The 22,711-nt window shown below is 34.5% G+C and overlaps 2 protein-coding genes across 2 annotated transcripts; both read left to right on the top strand.

The window, feature by feature from the left end:
* Positions 1 to 13,641: 13,641 nt before the first annotated feature.
* Positions 13,642 to 20,176, top strand: LOTGIDRAFT_141499 (hypothetical protein; the record flags this gene model as incomplete). Its single annotated transcript, XM_009051315.1, has 6 exons — positions 13,642 to 13,795; positions 17,699 to 17,816; positions 18,182 to 18,435; positions 18,907 to 18,944; positions 19,240 to 19,426; positions 19,872 to 20,176. Coding segments are annotated over 6 exons (1,056 nt in total), but the record flags the coding sequence as incomplete, so codon positions are not given.
* Positions 20,177 to 20,830: 654 nt separating this feature from the next.
* Positions 20,831 to 21,166, top strand: LOTGIDRAFT_58252 (hypothetical protein; the record flags this gene model as incomplete). Its single annotated transcript, XM_009051280.1, has 1 exon — positions 20,831 to 21,166. A coding segment is annotated over one exon (336 nt), but the record flags the coding sequence as incomplete, so codon positions are not given.
* Between the last annotated feature and the right edge of the window lie 1,545 nt (positions 21,167 to 22,711).

Here is a 22,711-nt window from a genome sequence, read left to right as displayed (position 1 = left end):
TTGCCAAAGAGCTGGAATTTTTTAACTTTCGGTGTTGATGCTGTTCTTTAAAGATTCTTGGCTGAGAAATTATTTCAGAATTTGGTTGGCTTATTGAATATAAGCTTTATGGTTATCATTTGCAATTTGGCTTTTGATCATCAAAATGTGCACTGCTTTTTGGCCAAATATTTAAGCTTTGTTTTGGTTTGCGCTGATTTCAAGGGCTGTTTTATTGCAATTGAGCTTTAAGAATGCTGTTTTCTTCTCTTGGCTGTGAAATTATTTCAGATTTGGTTCGGCTTCCGTATAAGCTTTATTGGTGTTTTTCACATTGTTGGCTGCTTCTGATCATCAAAATGTGCACTGCTTTTTGGTCAAATATTTCAGCTTTTGTTTTGATTTGCTCTGATTGTAAGATCTGTTTTGTTTTAATTGAGCACAGCTGTTTAAGGATGTGTTGATGATTTTGTAAGATTGTGTTTCAATTTCAGATATTTTGTTATTAATTATTTTACTCATTTTACTAACAATGTTCTGTGAAAGCATGATCATGGTATTATTTATAAGAGAAATGGTTTAATAAGTAATACATGTCATAATATATCAACTGTTAATATAACATTCATATATCCAATAAAGTGTTAAAACAGTAGGTAGAAGGTACAGCACTATTTCATTTTATCATCACAATACGGTTCAGAATAATAGATATAAACTTAATTCCTTTTCATTCGTCCATTGAGGTTCACAACAGTAGGACATGATCTGACATAAACACTGTATCATTGATTCACTCATATCTTGATATTATATATAGAGCTTTACAACGCGAAGAAATAACAGTTCAGATTGATAAAGACATCAAACGACAAGTTTCCTTTGCTGAGAAAGAATTCCCAGAAACAGTGGAGGTGCCTGAAGGAAGGAAATCTGTGAAAACGAAGACACAGAAGAAGAAACATCCAGCTAAACATATAGATGATGAAACATGGCTGGTCAGAAAGCAATTACTGTTTGAAAAAACCTCGGAATCTGAAACAGCTGAGGCACCAGTTCATCATAAACCTCGAAAGGAACAAACCACAATGGTAGTGGATGTGAAAGAGAAGTATCCATCCCATACTAAAAGACCAGTACGAACCAAACGTAGTGAGAAGTGGCTTGTTGTACCACCTTCACCAACTCTTTATGCTCCTAACACTGTCTCTGCACTAGCGTTAGATGTACATCCAAGGTGAATATGAGAGTTTTCAACCCCTGATCTACCCTTTTCAATCAAATTTTTATAAATTTTTCAAGTTTCAATTTAAATAGGATTTGGTTTAAAATATTTGATCATGAAAGATAGATTTCATGTTTGATTTCTTGATGAAATGAATTTAAATCTTCTCAATACAAAAAATATCCTTTTAAAATCCTCTTGTCATCAAAAGTAAAAAGTGAAATAATGATTTGATTAAGATTGATTTTATGAGATAAGATAATGAATATAGAATTAAAACATTTTCACCCAATAGATATCAGATTCAAGAGGAAGGATTTGTTCAACAAATTGGATATGCCAGTGACAGTGAACATGGTTTATTGAGGCTGGTCGGCTCGGCACCATTACCAGAAGATTTTGATAGACTCTTTTCTCCAGTCCATCGAGCAGAGTTACGAACTCTTCCACCATTGAGACCAGTTACTCTAGACATTGAACTTTCCGAGGATGAACCACGACCGAAAGTTTCTGAACACAGAAAAGTGTTTGAACAAATGAGTGTGGATGAAACAGATTCCCGAATGAAAGCTTCCAAAGTTGTTGAAAAGAAATTAACAACAATCATTCCAGTAGGTCCAAAAAAGGTTCCTCCTCCCACTTTTCTGAAAAAGGCTACCAGTCCGGTGAAACAATTCAAACCTGTGTCCCTGGTGGCACCCAAAACTCCAAAACAGGAAACCCCAGTCACATCGTCTTTACCAGAGATGATCTATGAACCTTCAAGACCTCCATTTGTTAAGGAAGAACCTAAACCTGCCATTTTGGAACAACCACAGGTGATTCCACCATGGCTTCAGGAGAAACCAAAACCTATAAAGCCTGTTTTCTCACCAGTTCCTAAACCAGTTGCTAAACCAGCACAGCCTACAGTTCAGCCGCCGTGGCTTATGCAGGATATGGTTCCAGATGTACCAATCAGTCCAAAAAAGGAGCCAGTGTTTAAAGCTAAACCTGTCCCCAAGCCAGCTCCGAAGCTCAAAATGACTGCAGATAAGCCAGAAGAACTACCTTCTTGGGTGAAGAAGCATCCAGAGGATGAGGAGATGCCAGCATATTATGTTGAACCAATGGAAAGGTGATTATTTCATAGATTCTTGGAAATATCAATGCAAATTGAAAAGTGAAGCTGTTAGTAAAATTTGCAGTCAATATCTTGGTCAAGTGAATAAAACTGCAATGTTATTGAGTGTATTTATCATTTATATAGATATTTATGTGGGCACAGTCTTTTACTCAAGATTCGGGTTGGTGACAAAAATCGCTGACCAAAGACCAATCGTGTTTCGCACCTTTCCTAAACAACTATTATGAATTCTTTTATAATTTCCCTCATTGCACACTGCAAGGCATTTGTTAGTTTTGTTAGCTGAATAAGGTGCAGAAATCCATGAAGTTTTCTATTCTTTTATCAATTTAGCTATGATATTCAGAAGACTGGACCCGTGCAAGAAATAACGTATGCCTCTGATAAGGAAAGCGGTTATTTGAGACTGGTTGATCAAGTCAACTATCCAAGGTTTGTCGTGTGTGAAGTTGAAACAACGTTCTATCTAACACGACAATTTGCATGTTTGACACTATTTAAAATCCTCACTTCAACGCTATGTCAAATTTTTTATGCACAAGTCTTTTATTTACGTCTGTATTTCTTCTGTATTCTTCCTTTTTTTAAACTAACAACATGAGTGATTTAAATTCTTTGCTTTATTTTTTTCAGTTTTTGTTGATTTCCTGATTTTAACAGAATTTTTTCAATATTTTGTTTGTTATTAACAAAGTGAAATAAATTGTTTTCCAATTTTTTTGTCTTATTTTTGTCTTTTGTGATCCACAAGTCCTATTATTTGAATTCATAACCTAAATTTACCAAGTAACACACACAAACTTTCTTGTCAAATTTGTCTTTTCCTGATCCATGCCAAAATATCGTTCATCACCCACAACCAAAACTTCCTCATTAATTCATTTGACCTATACCATCTTTAACAATTTTTTCGTTTATATTTCATCATTTGTCATGTCATCCATATTTATTTGATTCAATTGCCGAATTTCCTAATTGTCATTAACCACAAACCTACATGTTATTTCTATTATTGTGTATGCGATGTTTCAACTTATTTGTGGAGACTCAGTTGTTATCTTCTGTTTTTTTTGGTTCAAACTTTCTGTCACTGGTCCATTATTTCATCTTATATTTGTCAAAGGCTTGTCATCATCATCTTTATCAGGCTTGTCAAAGTGGCTGCTTATTCTTAAAAAAATCTAAACGCTAAAAACAGTGTGAGAAGACCTAGGACATCCTAGCGCTAATATTGTTTTGAGAATACGTGGCCTGGTGTTTTTCATTCCATACTCATCTAACAATTTTATTATTTCAGTTTAACTATTAATCATTAGAATTATCAGTTTTATAGTTGATTTGCATGAAAATATTCTTGAAGATTTTATTTTTCTCAGGATTACATACTTACATAATAGAGAACTTCCGTTATTCTGATTGAACACTGATGATTTTTAAGAGTAAATATTTCGAAGGTTTTCAAGAGATGATATTGAACATTACACACTTTATACTGGAGCATAAAATTCTACGTCTTTTTACAAATGGAGGTCAACAACAAAGATTTTTTGTCAGTTGTTCACACTATTTTATAAATCATATTTTTTGTTACTATATATAACAAATGATTTTCAAGTTTGAACATTAGATAATTTATATTGTAGGCAACCTCTGCCATGGGAAGTTCAGCCTGAAGCTCCCATCATGCCTCAGAAAAGGTTTTTATTTTCTATATTTAGCATGCTCCTTTCCTTCCGTTAGTAATTGGAGGATAAATATAGACAATTAAATTGTTAATGATTATTTTGATAAATAACTCATGATGTTTCAACATTGGTAATTTTGTCTTTATCAAACAATGATCAGAATAACATGCTTCATTTAGCCAGTTATGTTATGTTTTCCAAATTCAAGAAAATATTTTGATTCTTTACAAGAGAGTCAAAGATGTATAGTTACTCTAAAATCAGCTTAGAACAGCTTTTAAGACTTTGTCCCAAATGGATAATGGATTTTACAATACTTAACCTTAACTCAGTTAGTTACAAGATTATCAATTGTTCTGGGCAAGAAAAATTGTATGATTTTCAAGGTTATGTTTATAAAAGCAACTGTAAACCATTCCATCATGTGATGATATTTTATCAGGTCCAGGAGTCTTATTAAAAGTTGCTCACATAAAAGACTAACCCAATTTAAAAATTTGCCATTTAGTGATTGAAAATTTTAAATTCACTTCATTCAGACCTGAGCCAGAAGCAGCACCACAACCAGTGTTTGCACCGGCACCAGCGCCGAAACCTGCTCCCAAACCAGTTGTGAAAACAGTGAAAGCACCAGTCCTAACACCAATTAAACCCAAACCTAAACCACAGTCCAGACCATCAAGGTGTGTACTGGCATGGTATCTTGAGCATGCTTCATGTTGTATGATAAAAATCTGTACAAGCAAAAGACAAAGTCCGGAGCAATGATTGTAAATACACCTCTAATGAGAAGTACCATCAGGTGTTTTGAAATGAGCAAGCATGGTATGATTCATGCGTGAGACCTGCCACTATGTAGGTCAACATCATGAGATACAGCAATTTCAAGTAGAGGGTTGCTGTTGTTTGTAGAAGCATGCTGAATAGGGATTAAGATGTAAAATTGCATGCCAGCATTTTCCTTTTGATGATGAATGAATAAAAAATTGGTCAAAATCGGAAATGTATGTTATCACTTTATAAAAGTTGATGAAGATTTGCAGAATGGCTGCACCTAGTGTTTTATAGAAAATGTTGCATGATCAGTTTTCATTTTCTGATTTTGAACTGAACATAATGAAATAAATACCAAAAATTATTGAAAGAGTGTATATTGCTTTGGTATTGGTCTTGTTATCAGAGTACAAAGGCTAGCATGTTGATAAATTTGATCTCTTCATCTGCCTGCACCGTCTTCATTAGTCCATAAGGCTATAGGTGTTGCAGTTCATTAACTAGATACTCTCATCAGAGTTGTAAATGAACAGTATTTTGTGTAACAATTTGATTGTAATAACCCTCTGCCTGCTATATGTGTTGCTGTATTAGATTGATATTCTCACCAAAGTTATAAATGAATGAATGGTATTTTATACAATTTGTTTGTTACATCTGTAATTTTGTAGTTTATGTGCCTGCAATTTTCATCAAAGATCTAGATATGACAGTATTTTGCGTAGTTTTTATAATTTGTTGGATATATCTGTCATTTTTTTAGTTTATTTTCTTGCTATTCTGATAACAGATCTAAATGAACAGTATTTTATATAGTTACAGCAGTGATTATGAGATTCAACCTGAAGGTCCCGTCCAACAGATCAGCTACTGTTCTGATACAGAGAGCGGCTATCTCCGTCTGGTACATCCTCAACCACCCCAGCCACAAACTCAAAGGTACACAGTGCTCCTTCTATGCATGATCAGTTGTTCACTTGTTTTAGTATTGAGTCAAAAGATTTCCCTTCAGTCATTTTGTCTCTGTTTCTTGATAGTGGTTTAATATAAATTGACGACATAATCTGCTCTTTTGCTCTTAGCTCATTAACGTGTGAAGAGTGTTGGTTCTTAACAGGACGTCATTTGCATGGGTATGTTGAGCAAATGGCGGCTGTGGGTTCAATAATCCATCAGCGTGTGATAGTCTTATGACCTTGAATAAGTCATCTTCACTCATAATTCCAATCAACCCAGCTGTAAATGGGTACAGATAATCCGGGTAAGATCAATGCCAAGAGGTTTGTTCAAGAACTAGTTGGTAGAAAAGATCCTTAACTGTGAACCTAAGTTGTTATCCTTGTAATATAAGTTGCTTCTTTCTTTCCTAAGGTGTTGAACACTAGGATATAAAACTCCACATTTAATTTCATTAATCCAAGAAGGTACAGAACACTAGGACAAATAACAAGTCATAAGGTACAGAAAAGTAGGGTTGAAAATTGTGTTTCATTTTATTTTTTGTACCTTTAATTGTGATTGTAATATTTTGCATCAGGTCTGAGGTTGATATGGAAATACCAGGACAACCATTGGCACCAGTTACCATGACAATACCTCTACAACCTAAAGAGTTCAGGTTAATATAATGTTTCAGTCTTGGCATGAATTAACAGCTGCATGCCCAAATTTATTGATGTAGTAAACTCTATTGAAATTTTAAATTCTATAAGTTACAGATTAGGCCTGGGAAGACAAAAGTATGGGGTGAAAATGAACTCAAATTTGGATCTAATTTAAGGGAAAGCACCTGCCTTGATCTGCATAATTTGAATTGTTTGTATTGGAGAAAAAGTCTAAATTTGTCTAGAAAATATTATTGAGTTCCTGATTGAGTTTTCAATTATTATGGGTTCTTGAGTTCTGAAGTAAGGAATTGTTCAAAATTATGCTTTGATTAATGCCCGAGTGATATTTTCTCTCAGAAAATGTTGATACCATTCAGAAAAGTAGTTGTTATATTTGAATATCTATGAGAAAGTATAGGGAAATGTCTTGCATGATTCCAAAACCTCTGTCTTTCTTAAACAGACCTGTTGTTCCTCCTGAACAAAAACAACCAGCTAAAAAAGTGGAGTTCGTCATCCCTTACCCAGAACAAGACAAACCAAAATTGGTATCACCCACAGCACCAATCAAATTGGGACCCAAACCAGTTTTTGTGGAGAAAACTTTTGAACCAGAGATACCACATAAACCATTGCCACCCTTGGCACCACAGAGACCACAGGCACCAATTGTGCGTAAGATGCCAGTGCCAGATGAAAGATCAATCAGTCCCATCGTCATGCGAGAGGTGGTACCTCCATGGTGGCCAGAAAGTATTGATGTTCCGTTGGCTGTAGACGATATAGACTCTGGAAGAAGGTTGGTCCTTGATGCTTGCAGATCATCTGGCTGCTTGAGGACTCGCTTATCCCTTACAGAATTCAAATCCCTGATTGTTTTTGTAATTTTCTATCCTTTAGGGAGCATGTTCCTGTTCACTTTCATTCCATTTATTAGTCAAGTTAAATATTGTGAATTTTTTTTTGTAGCGTGTTAGGTTGTCCATGAACTGTGGAACAATTGTTGTTTATTTTTGTTGATATTTCTAAAAAAAATGTCCTTTTTCTCTCTTTCTCTTTACCAACAAAATCTTTTTCAAATTTCTGAGTGTGACTACTAAAAACTTATTTGATAAATGAATATAAGTGGAGACTATTGAATTGTATTATCAATACACTGCAATGAAGTGATCAATGACTCTGCTAATCTACGTGTGGCTGTTCTCACAAATCTTCTCAAAGTTGCTCTCAGTTAGTAAATCCAAATCAGTTCATTATTCATGATAATGATAAAACTTTCTATTCAATGAAAGGGATTATTTTACTGAGGCTCCAAGATTAAAATTTGTTCACAGTAGCTTTTGATGTATGTTGTTTTTGATGTTGAATATGTTTACAATTCCTCTTAGTAACTGATATTTTGATTTTAGTAAGCACAGCTTTAAGTGTATTTTAGAAAAAACTGAAAACTGTATTTTTTCTTTAAAAAAATAAAATAAAATCAACACATTCTCCTGTTTTGATTAAAAATTGTAGATAGGACAATTTTATAATAATTCTCAATTTATCAGTCTTGAATTCTATTCTTTATCTTTTTCTCTTGACTGCTCATATTGGAGCCAAAATTTGTTTTAAACATTCAAAGTCTCACCTAAAAATATGGTCTATCAGTTTTCAGTTTGTGAACGCCAGATATGTTGTTGTTTGTTTGTTGTTAGTTGTAAATATTAGTAAATAGCTTATATTATATTTCACAGAGCCTCAGCAACGCTAAAGACTAGTGTTAAAATAAAGCTACACGATGCCAGGTTTGATAGTTTACGTGTCACTAAGCTTGTCAACAAATGCTGCCATTGATGCTGTTTTTAATTCTCTATTCTGACTTTGAACCATGGCCACATTTCTTTTAAACAGACAGGTTACCATCTTGAATATATGTAAATAGTCTTCAGAGGTACGAGAAATGTACGAAAATAGCATAATTCCTTCAAACATATCTCAAACTAGGAATTTTCTAAAAAAGATTCCTATTTCTGAGACTAAGATCTGATTGGTCAAACAGATAGCGAACTTGTCCCTTTAAAAGATAATTTGGATAAAAAGTTGTAAATGTTAAAAATAAAAATGAGTTATCATACTTTTGCCAGCAAATTTACATTGCCTGTATGAAACACTTCTTGACAACTTACAAAGAATCAGTTGGATTGTAGTTTAAACAGAAAGGTTTGAATAATGACTGAAAACAGTATCAATAGTCCCGTTAATCATCAAAATCAAATTAAACATATTAATTTCATGAGTGCAAGTCCCAATTTGACAATACTAAATAATTCATTTCATTTTTCAGCCAAGAACCAACATTAAGTTTTATTTTTGTTTCTAAAAACTATTTTACCTATCATCATATTTGTTATTTTTTGAAATAATGGCTTGAGTTGATGTGTTGTTGTGTTTTTCAGATTTTGATTTTTGTTTTGACAAATTATCTTTTTTTCAGAGTCATAAAATAACATCATAATTTTTTTTAGTTTTTACTAATGTTTTTCAAATGTACAAAGAAAGTGTTGCAAACTATCAAGCGAAAAGATCAAATCTATCGATTGTCGTTTGGAAAGAAAATGTTTAAAAATTTGCTTATCAACCAACTTGATTTGATTAACAACGAATAATCGTAAATCGACTGAGATGAGAAAAGTATCTAGATTAATATTGAAATCAGATGAAGTATCTATTAATGTTATCTCCATGTATTCGCCTTTGATTGACAGATTTCAGCATAGGTTGAGTTTGAAAGAAGGTATCATGTATTTGGAAATTTATTTGTATGTACTGTAACCTAACTGAGTTGTTATTTTATTCAGGGCATTGGATGATCGAGAGAGTGCTGTACGAGAATACATCAAACGTGAGGGTGAAGCTCCTCCAGAGGAAGATTTGTTTACCAAAGAGAAACAACGACCACCTCGATTCAAGACTCAAATTAAAGATCTATTGGCTCTCAGAGAGAATGACTCAGCACATTTTGAATGTCGTCTGGTTCCTCTGGGAGACCCCCACATGAAGGTGGAATGGTTCAGAGATGGAGAACCACTTCTTCATGGTAAGTGCCAGGGTTCATTGTGTATATCCATTGACTCAAAGGGGACAATTCTGTCAACTGGCTGAGTCCATTTAGTCCATTTGTAACTTTAGATGCACGCAGAAATATGAATTGGCAAATCAGTATTGAATACTGAAAAATTTTCTGTTGGCCAAAAAGTATCTATTCTTTAACATCAAGAGTTGTATTTTGCTAAGTCAAACCAAATACACAGTCCAGTAATTGAACCAGCACCTAGAAGTACAAATTGTTGCCTGGTGGAGCGTGATTTGTATTGGTACATTCAGTTTTCTCATTGTGATTTTAATATTGTCAGTGGATGAATTCTGTATTATCTCTGTAAATAACTAGAAATCTGTTATTATAGGTCACCGTTTCAAACCTATGTATGATTTTGGGTTTGTTGGTTTGGATATGTTATACACCTATCCTGAAGATAATGGCGTGTATTCATGCCGTGCCACCAATCTCTATGGTGAAGATACAACAGTTGCCAATATACACTGTAAACGTAAGTCGAATTTTTACATCAACAAATTCTTCGCTTGGTATGAATGAAAAAGGATGTAAAAGTCCATTGCATTCTGGTCCTTAAGTACAACTTATAGTTTATGTATATTCTGCTGGTTGTTAAAGGGACAGGTGCGCCATTTTGGGGGGTTGATTTGGGTCTTGAAAATATGTAAATAATCTTCAGAAGTACTAGAAATGTACCAAAATGCATAATTCCTGCAAAAATATCTCAATCTAGGAATTATAAATGATGAGTTGTCATTTTAACATTCAAACGAGGATAAATCTGGACACACTTGGATTTGAAGGCTCAAATTTCCACGGTGAGCTGTGAACACTATTACTGAATTATAAAAATTCCCGTTTCTGAGATTTAAGTATGATTGGTCAAAAAGAATGGTGCACCATTCCCTTAAAGGAATATGAAAGGAAAAATTTGTATAGTATAGATTTAATGATAATATTCAAATTAATTTTAATATGAATCCTAACAATTGTATATGATATATTATAATGATATTTGTAGCTAAGAGAGGTGTTATATCTGATACACAGTTACCAGGTGATGGAGCTTTACGACTACAAGAGATGGAAGATCACTGGAGAGAGTAAGTTCATCTGTTATTTTTTATTGACAAGTGCTCAACTGTTGACACTTTTTTGTACAAAATACGAACATCGTTATTTATTTTATATATTTATTGACTAGAGCTTAGCCGTCACTTTTGTATAAAAATGGTCTCATTAGGACAGGTGGCTTGAAAAGGAGATAAAATATCCAATGATTTTACTTGCTTGGTTATGGTAAATATCTGAACTGAATGTGACAGAATTCTATTCAACTGAGCAGGCTGTACTCCGACTGAATTTCTTTAACTAGGTAATTCTTGCACATTGTAAACAGCCAATAATTCCAGTTTTGGTCTCATTATTTCTGAGAAGTTTTTGGCATCTTTATTTCATGATGTTCTTATACAAATTCTATTTTTTTTCAGTACCAGAAGCATTGATGATAAATTTGTGGAGGCACCACAGGCTCCTGCTCCTCCAGAGTTTGATCTTCAGATGTTACCAGTGGAAACTGGAGAGGGGGAACCTGCTAAATTTATGGTCAAAGTCCAAGGTTATCCCAGACCAAGGGTCAGCTGGTGGGTCAATGGTAGTCTAATTGTCACTGTAAGTAGTATATTAACAGGATTATTTTACATTTCTATTTCTATTGGTGCCAATATGTGCTCAATTTATTGAAAAAGATTTTCAGAAATTCATAACTAAAATATGTGAAACAAAGTAATTTACATGCTGATATTCAGTTTTTTGTCTACCCTGTAAAATTTAAATTTACCCTTATTGGCAGAATTGGAAGCTCATGAACATGTGAACATTATAAAAGCAACATGCCTACAGTCTGATAACGTAATTTGTTTTTGCAGGGTTCACGATATAAAGTAACCTATGACGGTATGATCCACTACCTTGAAATCCCACGTGTCCGAGAATACGACGCTGGCCAAGTTCGTGTAGTCGCTAAAAATCCCTATGGAGAACAAGAATGTAGCACCTCATTGGTTGTTTTACCTAAAGAAGATTGGAGAGCTAGATTACGTCAAGCACCTAAAGGTGAACTTGAAATAGAACTCAAGAGACGACAAAAAATGGAACTAAGAAGTGTTGAATTGGACCGAGCTTTGAAAAAACCCAAAGCTACAGAATTTGAATTCCGTAAATTTGAAAGAAGTGAGTAATCTTTTTATCCAAATTGACTCCGCCCCAAAAAATTGTGAAGCCAGTACAGTAGTGTGCTACCTTGTTTTAAAATCTTCATAAATTCATGCTCAGAGAAGGTAGTGTAAAATTGATAAATTTGTCTTGTGGTGTTTTTGGTATAGTTCTACATTTATCCTGCAGACTAGTGACAAGAAGTCATCATATAATCTATGGTTTTGATGAATTCAAACCTAAAAGAAGTAGAGTTTCCCTGGTTCGCGACCCAACCTTCCCTCTGAAATTTCTTACTAATTAACATTACAAAAATTCCATTGCCTGTCAGCCACCTGTGACATATGGTTCATATTCACTGACCAATTTATGCTTGAACAATCAAATTCTGTGGAAATGCCACTGACCAATGAACTGACCAATAATTTGATTTTTTAGTTGGTGATTCAAGAGTGACAGTCCAGAAGGATGCCAGCACCATGATTTCAGAACAGAAATTTGTAACTAAACATATCAAACTGGAGCAGAAACCCAAACCTCAACCAGCTTTACCGGTCAAACAAGCCCAACCTGGTGTGAGCTTTGTACCTGATATTGGTCGGGTGACAGAAAGACAGGTGTCTCGTCAACAGATTAATCTAGATTTGGGAGAAACTCCAGTCTTCACCATGCCATTAAAACCTACTAAAGTCACTTCTGGTGAACCTTTATCGTAAGTGTTATTTCTTTTGTAAGAGAAATTTGTCCAAATATGGAAAAAGCTTGTGAAGAAAATGCATAACCATAGTCATTTCAAATTTTCAAGGCAGTTGAATTTGAGAATTATGTGTATTTATATATATTAAGCGTTATTTTCTTATTTTCTAGTTGGGAAGTAAAATTCAGTGGGAAACCACCACCAACCATCACTTGGTACAGAGATTCCTTCGAGATACAGTCTTGTAGAGATTTCCAGGTAAATATTATATTTTAACAAGATTAAAATTTCCCTTTCAAAAAAAGTTTGGGTTACTTCAAGAGGTCAAATCAGAAAATAATTGAAATGTAACTTTACCTATTAATATGTTCATTCCAGATTACAAACACACCCACCAGTAGTAAACTGTACATACCAGAAGTATTTCCTGAAGATGCTGGCATGTTTACAGTCAAGGCCCACAACACAGCTGGTATGGTCCAGTGTAAGGGAAAACTCTCTGTTGAAGAAACTCCAGAACCAGAGAGGAGCCAGTCCCCTGAGTTCAGAAACCTGATGAGAGACAGCTTGAAGGTGGTTGGAGAACCAATAACATTAGACTGCACCGTAACCGGTTCACCTAAACCTAAAGTCTATTGGATGAAGGTAGGAGTTCAAACTTATTCTTCTTAGGATATTTATGGTTAGAAAGATGAATAGCCAAAATCTCTCTATTGCTTTCACTTTTGAGATGAACAGAATATAGATGGAATAATAAAAATCTGTACAAGCAAACAATTCCGTTAATCAATTATTAGTAGTGAACTCATCCAAAGAAAAGTACCATCAGGTGTTTCGAAAAGAGTAAGCATGGTCTGCTTCGCATGCGACATTCGCAACTACTTTACAAGTCAACATCATGAGATACAATCAAACCAATTTATACCTGTTCCCCCCCCCCTTCCAATATGTTAAGTACTAATTGAACAAAATGATTCTTTGTATATTTATGATATGGTTGTTTCAGCCAGTCATGTTTGATAAAAGTTCTACAATACGTTAATTTAAGCTTTTTCTATGATCACAGGAACCATAGACATCTGATGGAAAAATAGAAGCCATCAATGTCGTTAACACACAAAACAATCTTTAAAACTTTATTACAACTAAGAAAAAGATTATGAGTTACCAGGTTTCTAACAGTAATAATTTAAGAAGATTTTTAAGTTTTTGCTGTGATTTTCAGGACAATCAACCAATGAAGGAGAGCCCAAGATGGAAGTTTATTGAAGAGGGAGACAACTTCACTTTGTTGATATTTGAAGTGGCCCCAGAAGACGCAGGTCAATATGCCTGTGTAGCCATCAATGATGTTGGAAAATCTACTTGCACAGCTCGTCTGGATATTGAGAGTAAGTATTTTGATCTGGAATATAACTTAATTCCTTAGCAGAAGTCAAATTCATGTTCCCATTGGCATCTTTATTGGCATCTTCACAATAGTCAAGGTATTACTTCTTATACCTTGACTACATTCACAAACTTCTGTGAAACAAGAGAGTGGGGCATTGCAGTCAAGGTAAAAAATGAAGATGTAATATCTTGACTATTGTGTATCTGTTAATGACAATGTAAATAAACCATACATACATAAGTTATAAGACATAATGACACATTATCATACAAAGCACCCAAATACAACCTAATTGTAATCTATTTGCCAAGCCAAATTATTTGGGTCTGTTAAGTGTGGTTACTAGAAGACAATTGAATATGGAGTACACAAACATAGTAACACAATGTTGAGCTGAAAGTAAAGCCATTTTTAAAACTAACATGAAATTTATGTCAGGTAGAATAAGTGATCAATCTGTTTAAAATCAGACATGGATCTTCTGTTTTTTCTGATTTTGTGGAGTCTTCTGCAGAAAAAAAAAAACGCATCCAGATATACTTTTATCAGATTGAAAAATTAAATTTGTAGCATGAAATTCAATATACAGCCTTGAGTTGGTTGCAAACTACATCATATCTCTGTTATTTCAGTACCAGTTGATCAACCTCAGGAACTCCAACTGGTAGAATCTCCACCACCACCTCCAGAAGAGTCGCCACAAATCCTCGAACCAATGAAAGATAATATCGAAGTAGAGGAGGGAGGCAGTGTCACTTTCAAGACAATTATAAAAGGCCAACCAGGTATGTGTTTGTGTTTTTTTCTTGCTGTCAATCATTCTGAAAGAGTTCCTTGTAGCAAGAGGTATTGATAGATGTTTTTACCAAAGCTGTCAGATCTACCAATAAGTGTTTTGAACAAGATCAGCCTGAAAAATAAAAACATGAAGCAGTGAATGAGAATAAATCAATAAATCAATGAATCAAATCAATTAAAAAACGAAATTTTTATTACACCAATGTAATATTCTTCCCTTGGATATTGATATATATATAATTATATATATAGTGGAACCATTAATATGCTAATTTTTGTGCTATTTTCACAGTATTCAAATAAAAAAAAATTCAATAAAATTTCCAGTTCAAAATATTGAATATATATATTTCTTGTCCATTTCTGAAATATATCTCCATTATATTTTCAGCACCGATTGTATCCTGGTATAGAGACACTATATTAGTCAAACCGTCCAAGTATTTCCGAATGGTGTCCACACCAGAGGGAGTTCATACTCTTTCCATTCAGGAAGCTTTTGCCGAGGATACAGGAACTTATCGTTGTGTAGCACGTAATAAATCAGGAGAGATATACTGTACAACATATCTTAAAGTCATTGGTAAGTTAATGTTTATTACCTCTTACAATTTAAACTAGACTTCTGTTGTGTTCGCTACACTAACAACATATATGGCCTAACTCTGTGGTTCAAAAATTAGTCAAGACTAGTGCATCATTATATATGATTTTGTTCATTCAATGCCACAGTGATATCAGCTTTAGAGTTATTGGTAGGTCGATGGTAAACGGTTACTCCTGTGCAATTTCTCCCTCACAGTTCACTGCCGAGCTATGGGATGACAATCTCTATACAATGTTATATGGTTTTCAAGTAAATTTCAAATAAATTAGAGTTGATTTAGATACAACTGTCAATACATTCTCATATTCAGAGGGTCCACATGGCAAATAATGCCACTTTTAAATTTTCATTGATACACATTTATAAGTTTTAATAAGAAACAAGCTTTGATTTTTGAGTAATTATATGTGTATATTAATATTTAGGACTGGAAAGTGAACCAGAACATCATCAAGAACCTCCAAGTTTCAGTAAACCAATCCAGAATACCATAGTGACCCAGGGTCAACCTGCTCAATTCATTGCCGAATTCCGTGGAACTCCGCGTCCTGATATTAAATGGTTACGTAATGGTATACAGAATATACAAAACTCTCGAGATTTCCAGGTAAAGATTTTTACTAATATTCAAATTCTGAGCATCTTTTCTCAAAAAAGGGGATTTTGGGGCTGTCAGCGGCCCCCAGAAGCCAAAGGATTTCAGATGACCTTAGATGAATTTTGAGCATTTAGAATGCTTAATTTTCACTTCAAAATAAGAACTTTCCACAGGCCTGAGGGGAGGACAACTGTACACCATTCACAGTGTAAGGGATAACTATGGTAAAATATCATCTTTATCAATCTTATAGACTGTGTTAAGTAGACTATCTAGGATAACTGTTAGCTAAATCTTTCCCAATTTTGATTTTGTTTATGGTAGTTTTTCTAGTATTGATGATGTATTGAATCAATGTTTTCAGATTACAATCACTGAGACCACTACTACTCTAACAGTACGTGAAGCATATCTACCAGATACTGGACTCATCACCTGTCAAGCTAAAAACAAGGCGGGTACCGCTGAATGTTCAGCTGAACTCTATGTTCAAGGTAAGTCATGCTCGTTTATTGTGATGCTTTCTTTTGAATTAAAGAAATTAACAACTTTCTTGTTTTATTGAATATTAGTGTGAGATTCTTTTAGAGAGTTATATTTATATTCCATGCTGTGTATTCTCGAAACAATTTAAGCTGTCTAAGGGTCTTAACGTGTATTTGAAGGATCCTAGCACTAAGATCGTTTTTAAAATACATGGCAATATTCTTTGCTCTGCTTGTGAAAGTTTAGAGAAGTAAATTTGGGCTGATTAATGATAACTATTTCAAAATTATAAACTATTGAAATCTTTGATGAACTTTTGAGGAAAAATGTTAATCTGTATTTTCTACATGATTACTATGAACAAAGAATATTCTTATATTTCCTGAAACAGTTTTTGATGTTTTTGATCTTTAGTTGTTTAAACCTTGCTTGAATAATCTGAATGAATGAATAATCTGAATGAATGAATAATCTGAATGAATGAATAATCTGAATAAATGAATGAAAAGAAAATGAAAATGAATGAATGAATGAATGACCAAAAACAAATTCTGAGTGTAAGGGGGACTGAATTTTGATTAAAGATTTGTTGTGTTTAGTTTAGATTAATTTCATTTTTTAGATCGTTTTATGACCCACCCCTTAACAGCTTGACTACTGTTTTATTTTTTTATTTAGAATAAGATTGTATTTTTACTATTGTAAATTTGAAAAGATAGATTCCATTCATTCATTATTAAGTGAAAAGAAATCAGTGTTTAAATCTGATTACTATCATTGATATTTATATTGATAAACACTGAAGCAAGGAAGATATCTTTTCAAATAATGATTTACTGCTTGCTAATTGTCCATCCTAAAATTTTTATAAATTCTCCATTCTGAAATTTGCTTGAAAAATGTTGTAATTTCTCATTTGTACATGAATTTGAAAATGCATGTTTCTCTCCACTAAAATTTCAATGAAAACCCAACTAAAAGACCCTTTAACCTGCATGGAATGAGACTTACTAGCAGTTTTTACCACGAATTGCTCCAGTATGGAACTAACTCATGTCCTGCATGATGGAAGATGAACTAAGCATGGTCAGCAAGATACATAATAAATAATGGTAAATTTCTTTATCACTATAATTATGGTCCTTATTGACTACAAGAGACATTTGGATAGGATGAAATACCAAGGTCCAACAAATTACTGGAAAATTATACAAATGGAGAATGGCAAATTGGCACTAATGTTCTTTCAAAATTTCCAGGATTTGACACTGTAGGGTGTTGTCTGTTTGTGCTAGCGATATTCAAATGCCGAATATTAGGCCATATTACCATTGCTAAAGTCACTTCAAAGTTTTGTCCCTGTTCTTTAATGTGTCAAGATAATTTTAACCTTGAATGTTATGCTATTGTAGATGAACGTGAAGCAGAACTCCATGGTAAAAAGGTACATGTAGAAATTGTACAACAGAAACCAATCTTAACTCGATCTCTACAACCATACACAGTATTTATACCTGGAAAACCAGCTCAGTAAGTAGAAGCAGGCCATGCTTACTCTTTACAAAACACTTGATGGTACTTCTTGTTTTAAAAGTGTTTGCATCATTGCACACTGCACAGCTGACGGTCACTGATCGGCGTGCGATAGTCCGATGTCCTTGAATAAGTCATCTTCACTCATAATTCCAGTCGACCCAGCTGTTAATGAGTACCGATAATTCGGAAAAGATCATTGCCAATGGTTTAGCCAAGAACCAGCTGGTAGAAAGGATCCTTAACTGTGAACCTAAATTGTTATCCTTGTAAAATATAGTTCTTTCTTTCTTTATTCATTAAACCATAATGTATGTGCCATGTATAGAACAAATAGGTGAAAAACTCTAATTTTTTTGCAGACTTGAAGTTGAACTGGCACCACAACCAAAGTCCAGGACAACCTGGTTTGTGAATGGACGAGAAATCTTACAGTCAGAACGTAGGAAAATTATAAAACGTGGTAACAGTACAATACTTATATTGTTTAATACTACGGAGGATGACCAGGGAGAATATCTTCTTAAAGCTGACAACGAGTTTGGTACCACCACTTGTAAAACAACTCTGATACTTAAAGGTAGGCTATTAGCTTCCTTCCATTGTCAAATAAGCAGTTTAGAACATCTGAAAGAGCTGATTGCATTGAAACCTGATGCTTGTGTGTCAAATCGCATTTCAAAACACCGCTTTCATCTGTCTTGCTCTTTGAAAAACACATTTTTGCAGATTTTGGAAATATGAAATGCAAATTGAAAGAAGCATAAAAAAGTTTGCACTGGATGTTGGCTTTTAGAAGTTAATATATTTGAATGTTCTCTCTATGAAGTATTAAAAATCTTTATTTCGACTTGCAGGAAAAGAGAAGTTTGTAGAGCTACCACAGTCGGAGGTAACTGATGTTACTGTTACACGAACTGTTACTACAGTAACACGAGAAGAACAAGCTGTGTTACAACAAGTCAGACCCAATGTTGTTGCTCCTCTGGAACCAGAAGTCTACGTCCGAGAACGTGGCATTGCCAGGTAAGTTAAAAATATTTTATTTTAGGGAGGTTAAATCATTTTTTGCAACAAAATCAATCAGTTATTTTAAAAATGATTGGTAAATTCTCCAAGAATTTGGTGTATAAAGCTCTTGTAGTCACTTGTTGAATCAAATTGATAGCTTCAAAAGAACTACCCAAGGCAGCTCATGGAATCTGAGAAATGAATTATTATTATTTGGAATGTTTTTATTATTAAAAACCAAGTACTAATGATATGAACTGCAAAACAAACCCTAATATCCAAAACATGACATGAAATCTAAAATAATATCAGTTTAGTAAAACATCAGTAACAACAAATAAACTATTCATATGAGTAAATCAACCTCTAAATACTCACTCCCATTCAATGTTTAATTTACAGAATTGAGTGTTTGATTGAATCTGAACCACCATCAGAAGTAACATGGTATGTTAATGGTGTGGAGATCAAACCTTCACCAAGATATGACATTCGTATCGAAGAAGGCAAGACTATATTGTTTATTATGGATGTGGGCCCAGAAGATGTCGGAGAGTATACTTGTAAAACTGTAACAGATCAGGGTGAAGCTATCAGTAGTACTACTCTTAAAATACAAGGTAGGTGCTGTTAGTTTTTAAATATTAATGTCAAGGATTTCTCACAAGATTTTATCAAGTTTCAAGTTAGCAATGACATCTTGACGTTTATATTGGAATCAATATTACATAGTGAATGTATTTCACAAGAAGTGTCTTTATCTGGGTATAGTTTGAACAAAAATAGATTCAATATGTGAACAATTTAAATTGTAAAATATTTATAATGATAGGGACTTTTCTTGACTGCCATCACAAATTTCCCTCATTCACAAATTCAAATGCAATTTTTCGGAACTATGATGTGTCTGAATTGCTCTATCTTCACCTGCCAGTATTGAAAGACAAGCTCATGATTTTTATCATTTTATTGCCTTTCCAGATCCAGAAGCCATGGCCAAATATATACCTGGTTTACAGATGGCTCCTGTTGGAGTCGAAGCTTCACCAACCACAGTTTTAGTTACCCCACCAGACTTTGTGGAACCCCTTCATTCCACCACAGCTACTGACGGCCAGGAAATCAGATTGACCTGCAAAGTCACAGGATTCCCTCCACCTCAGATTTCTTGGTTTCATGACAGAGAAAATATTGACGATGATGAAGAATATGTCATTTCCTATGAACCAGAAACAGGGGAGATAAGCTTAATTATTGTTGAAGTCTTCCCAGATGATAAGGGGCAATATGCATGTATTGCTCAAAATCCTGGTGGACAAGCAACTACCTCAGCAACTCTGTCTGTTATTGTGTCACCTGATGAGTCCATGGATGTGGAAGCACCTGAAGAAACCACAGAATTTGTTGCTGAAATGCCAGAATCTGAAGAAGCTCCCATGGACGTGACTGACCAAAGTCCAGAAGAAATCGCTGAGGAGCAAGTTGTTCCTGATTTTATTGACAGACCAAAGCTGGAACCTCTTGTGAAAGAAGATCCATACAAGGATTCTCCTGCCTCTTCTGAAGTCTATGTCACTGCTGAAGAAGGTGATTCAGAAATCTATGTCACTCCAGAAGAAGGAGAAAGACTCAGTGAAATTCAAGAAGAAGCTATGGAACCAGTTGTCAGCAAAACCATGATTGAGCGCAAGAAACCGGTGCCATTGGAACCAGAACGCGTTCCAGAGTCACCTCCCCAGGAATATCCTCCAGTAGAAGAGAAACCCAAACCTGATTTTGGTCCAGAAGTTACTGAAGAACAAATTCAATTGCAGAAAGTCACCAAGGAAATCAAACTACCAGAAGTTGTTGGTCAACCTGAAGAAGTTGAAGTCACATTCCAGTTGAAACCTTCTGAAGAACAACCTGTGGAAACTCAGCCTGAAACCCAAGAGTCAATGGTGACAGAAACCATTGTTATTGGACCACCACCAGAGTCCGAAAAACCACAAGAAATCATCATGGAGATTGTGGAAGATCAACCACAAGCCTTTACAGTAGAAGCACCAGAGGAAATTCCTGCTGAATTCATTGAGATCCTTCAACCACAAGTGGTGGAAGAGGGACATCCTGTTAAATTCACATGTAAAGTTGTTGGATCACCAATTCCTTCAGTTTCATGGTACAAGAACTCCATTGAGATTGAACCCAATCCAGACTTCCATCCATATTATGACAGTGATACTGGTATCTGTACCCTGGATATCAGTGAAGTCTTTATGGATGATAGTGGTGAATTTCTGTGTAGAGCTGTTAATCCTTTTGGTGAAACTACCACTTCAGCTACTCTTGTTGTAAGAGGTAAGAAATCTGATCATATCTACAAACTTCCAGCCATGCTGTTTGAGGCATTGTAGTGGTTGTGAAAGGAAATCACAAATAGACGCTCCTGCCAACAATGATTGTCTTCTTATTAACTGAATTTTGATTCCAATGTTGTCAATGCCTTGAAATTATCTTCTTTATAAGTAACATGAAATTCATCTGGAGATGAATACAACTATGTTACAACATCTGTTTGTCCATCTTTAGAAGCAAAAGTTTCAAGAATGGTAGACTGTTTCTTAAAGAAATAAAACGCATAATTTTAAGTTAACTGTGTGGTTGTTCACAAATAACATTATCACCATTCACGTAAACACATCTGCTAATTTTATCTATAGAAGCAAAGGTATAAAAAGTAGGCCTAAACACGAGGGTTATCTGTTTCGTTTTTCCAAAATATAATTCATCATCTTTTCAGAAACAACAACTACTACTACAACAGACACGATAATAACAAGGGAAACAACTCAATCTGAGACTCACACCACAACGGCTGTAACTGTCATTGAGGGACAGGACCAACCTGAAGTTGTCCTGGTTCAAGAATCTCACATCAGCTCAGTCCAGATGTCACCGAAATTCACCAAACCACTTCTGCCTGCTGTTGAGGCACCAGAAGGGGGCACTGTCAGGTAAGGTTTATCTACATCCCTCTAAATATATCTTTTTTGTTTTGGATGGTTGTCAGACTTTATAAGAGTTCATTATATTTGTGTATTTTTCAAATCTTTTCAATACCACAGAAAGAAGTTTTCAAGGTAAATGATGTCTCTATAGCATTTTGGTGTATTTTAATTACTTTAGAAAGTACAGTGGACAATCCAACTATCAGATAAATATAACAAAATGATTTCTTATTTCAGACTTGAATTAGAGCTGAAAGGGGAACCAGAGCCTGAAGTGAAATGGTTTGTGGATGAACTTCAACTCCAACCTACTGATAGAATGAAGCTGGAGAAACATGATGATACTCACGTACTGGTGATTATTGATGCTACACCTGAAGACTCTGGAGAGTACACATGTCTTGCAGAGAATATCATGGGTGTTACCAGATGCAAGACAACTCTCACTATTACTCGTAAGTTCCTTTTCAGTTCAGCTGTTAGTTGTTGCCCTCATTATGAGCACAAACCGATGCAGAATGGTTAAAACTCCATCTCGTTTCGGCTGTGAGGGAATTCTGAAAAAACTTTGATCTTTGGATTTAAAAAAATCAAATTCGAATCTTGATGAATTCAGACAAATGTCAATTTGGGTATCCTCATTCCTCAATATTTTACAAACAATTTCTGAGTGTTTATAAAAGTAGGATGTAAAACTCCATCTCATCTCATCTAATTGTTTTGATAATTATATCAGCCATTGAGCAGAAAACTTAAATTTTGAAACAATTTCTAAGTTTTCATAAAAGTAAGATGTAAATTCCATTTCATTTCATTGCTTTGGATGTTATGTCAAGTCTTTGAGTCATTTTAAATATGAGATTAATGAAGTGATGTGTTTTTCAGCTGTAC

Source organism: Lottia gigantea (genome assembly GCF_000327385.1).
Source record: "Lottia gigantea unplaced genomic scaffold LOTGIsca_163, whole genome shotgun sequence".
Classification (NCBI taxonomy): Eukaryota; Metazoa; Mollusca; class Gastropoda; family Lottiidae; genus Lottia; species Lottia gigantea.
Note: the sequence above shows the minus strand (reverse complement) of the source record. Positions and strands in the feature narration are given on the sequence as shown.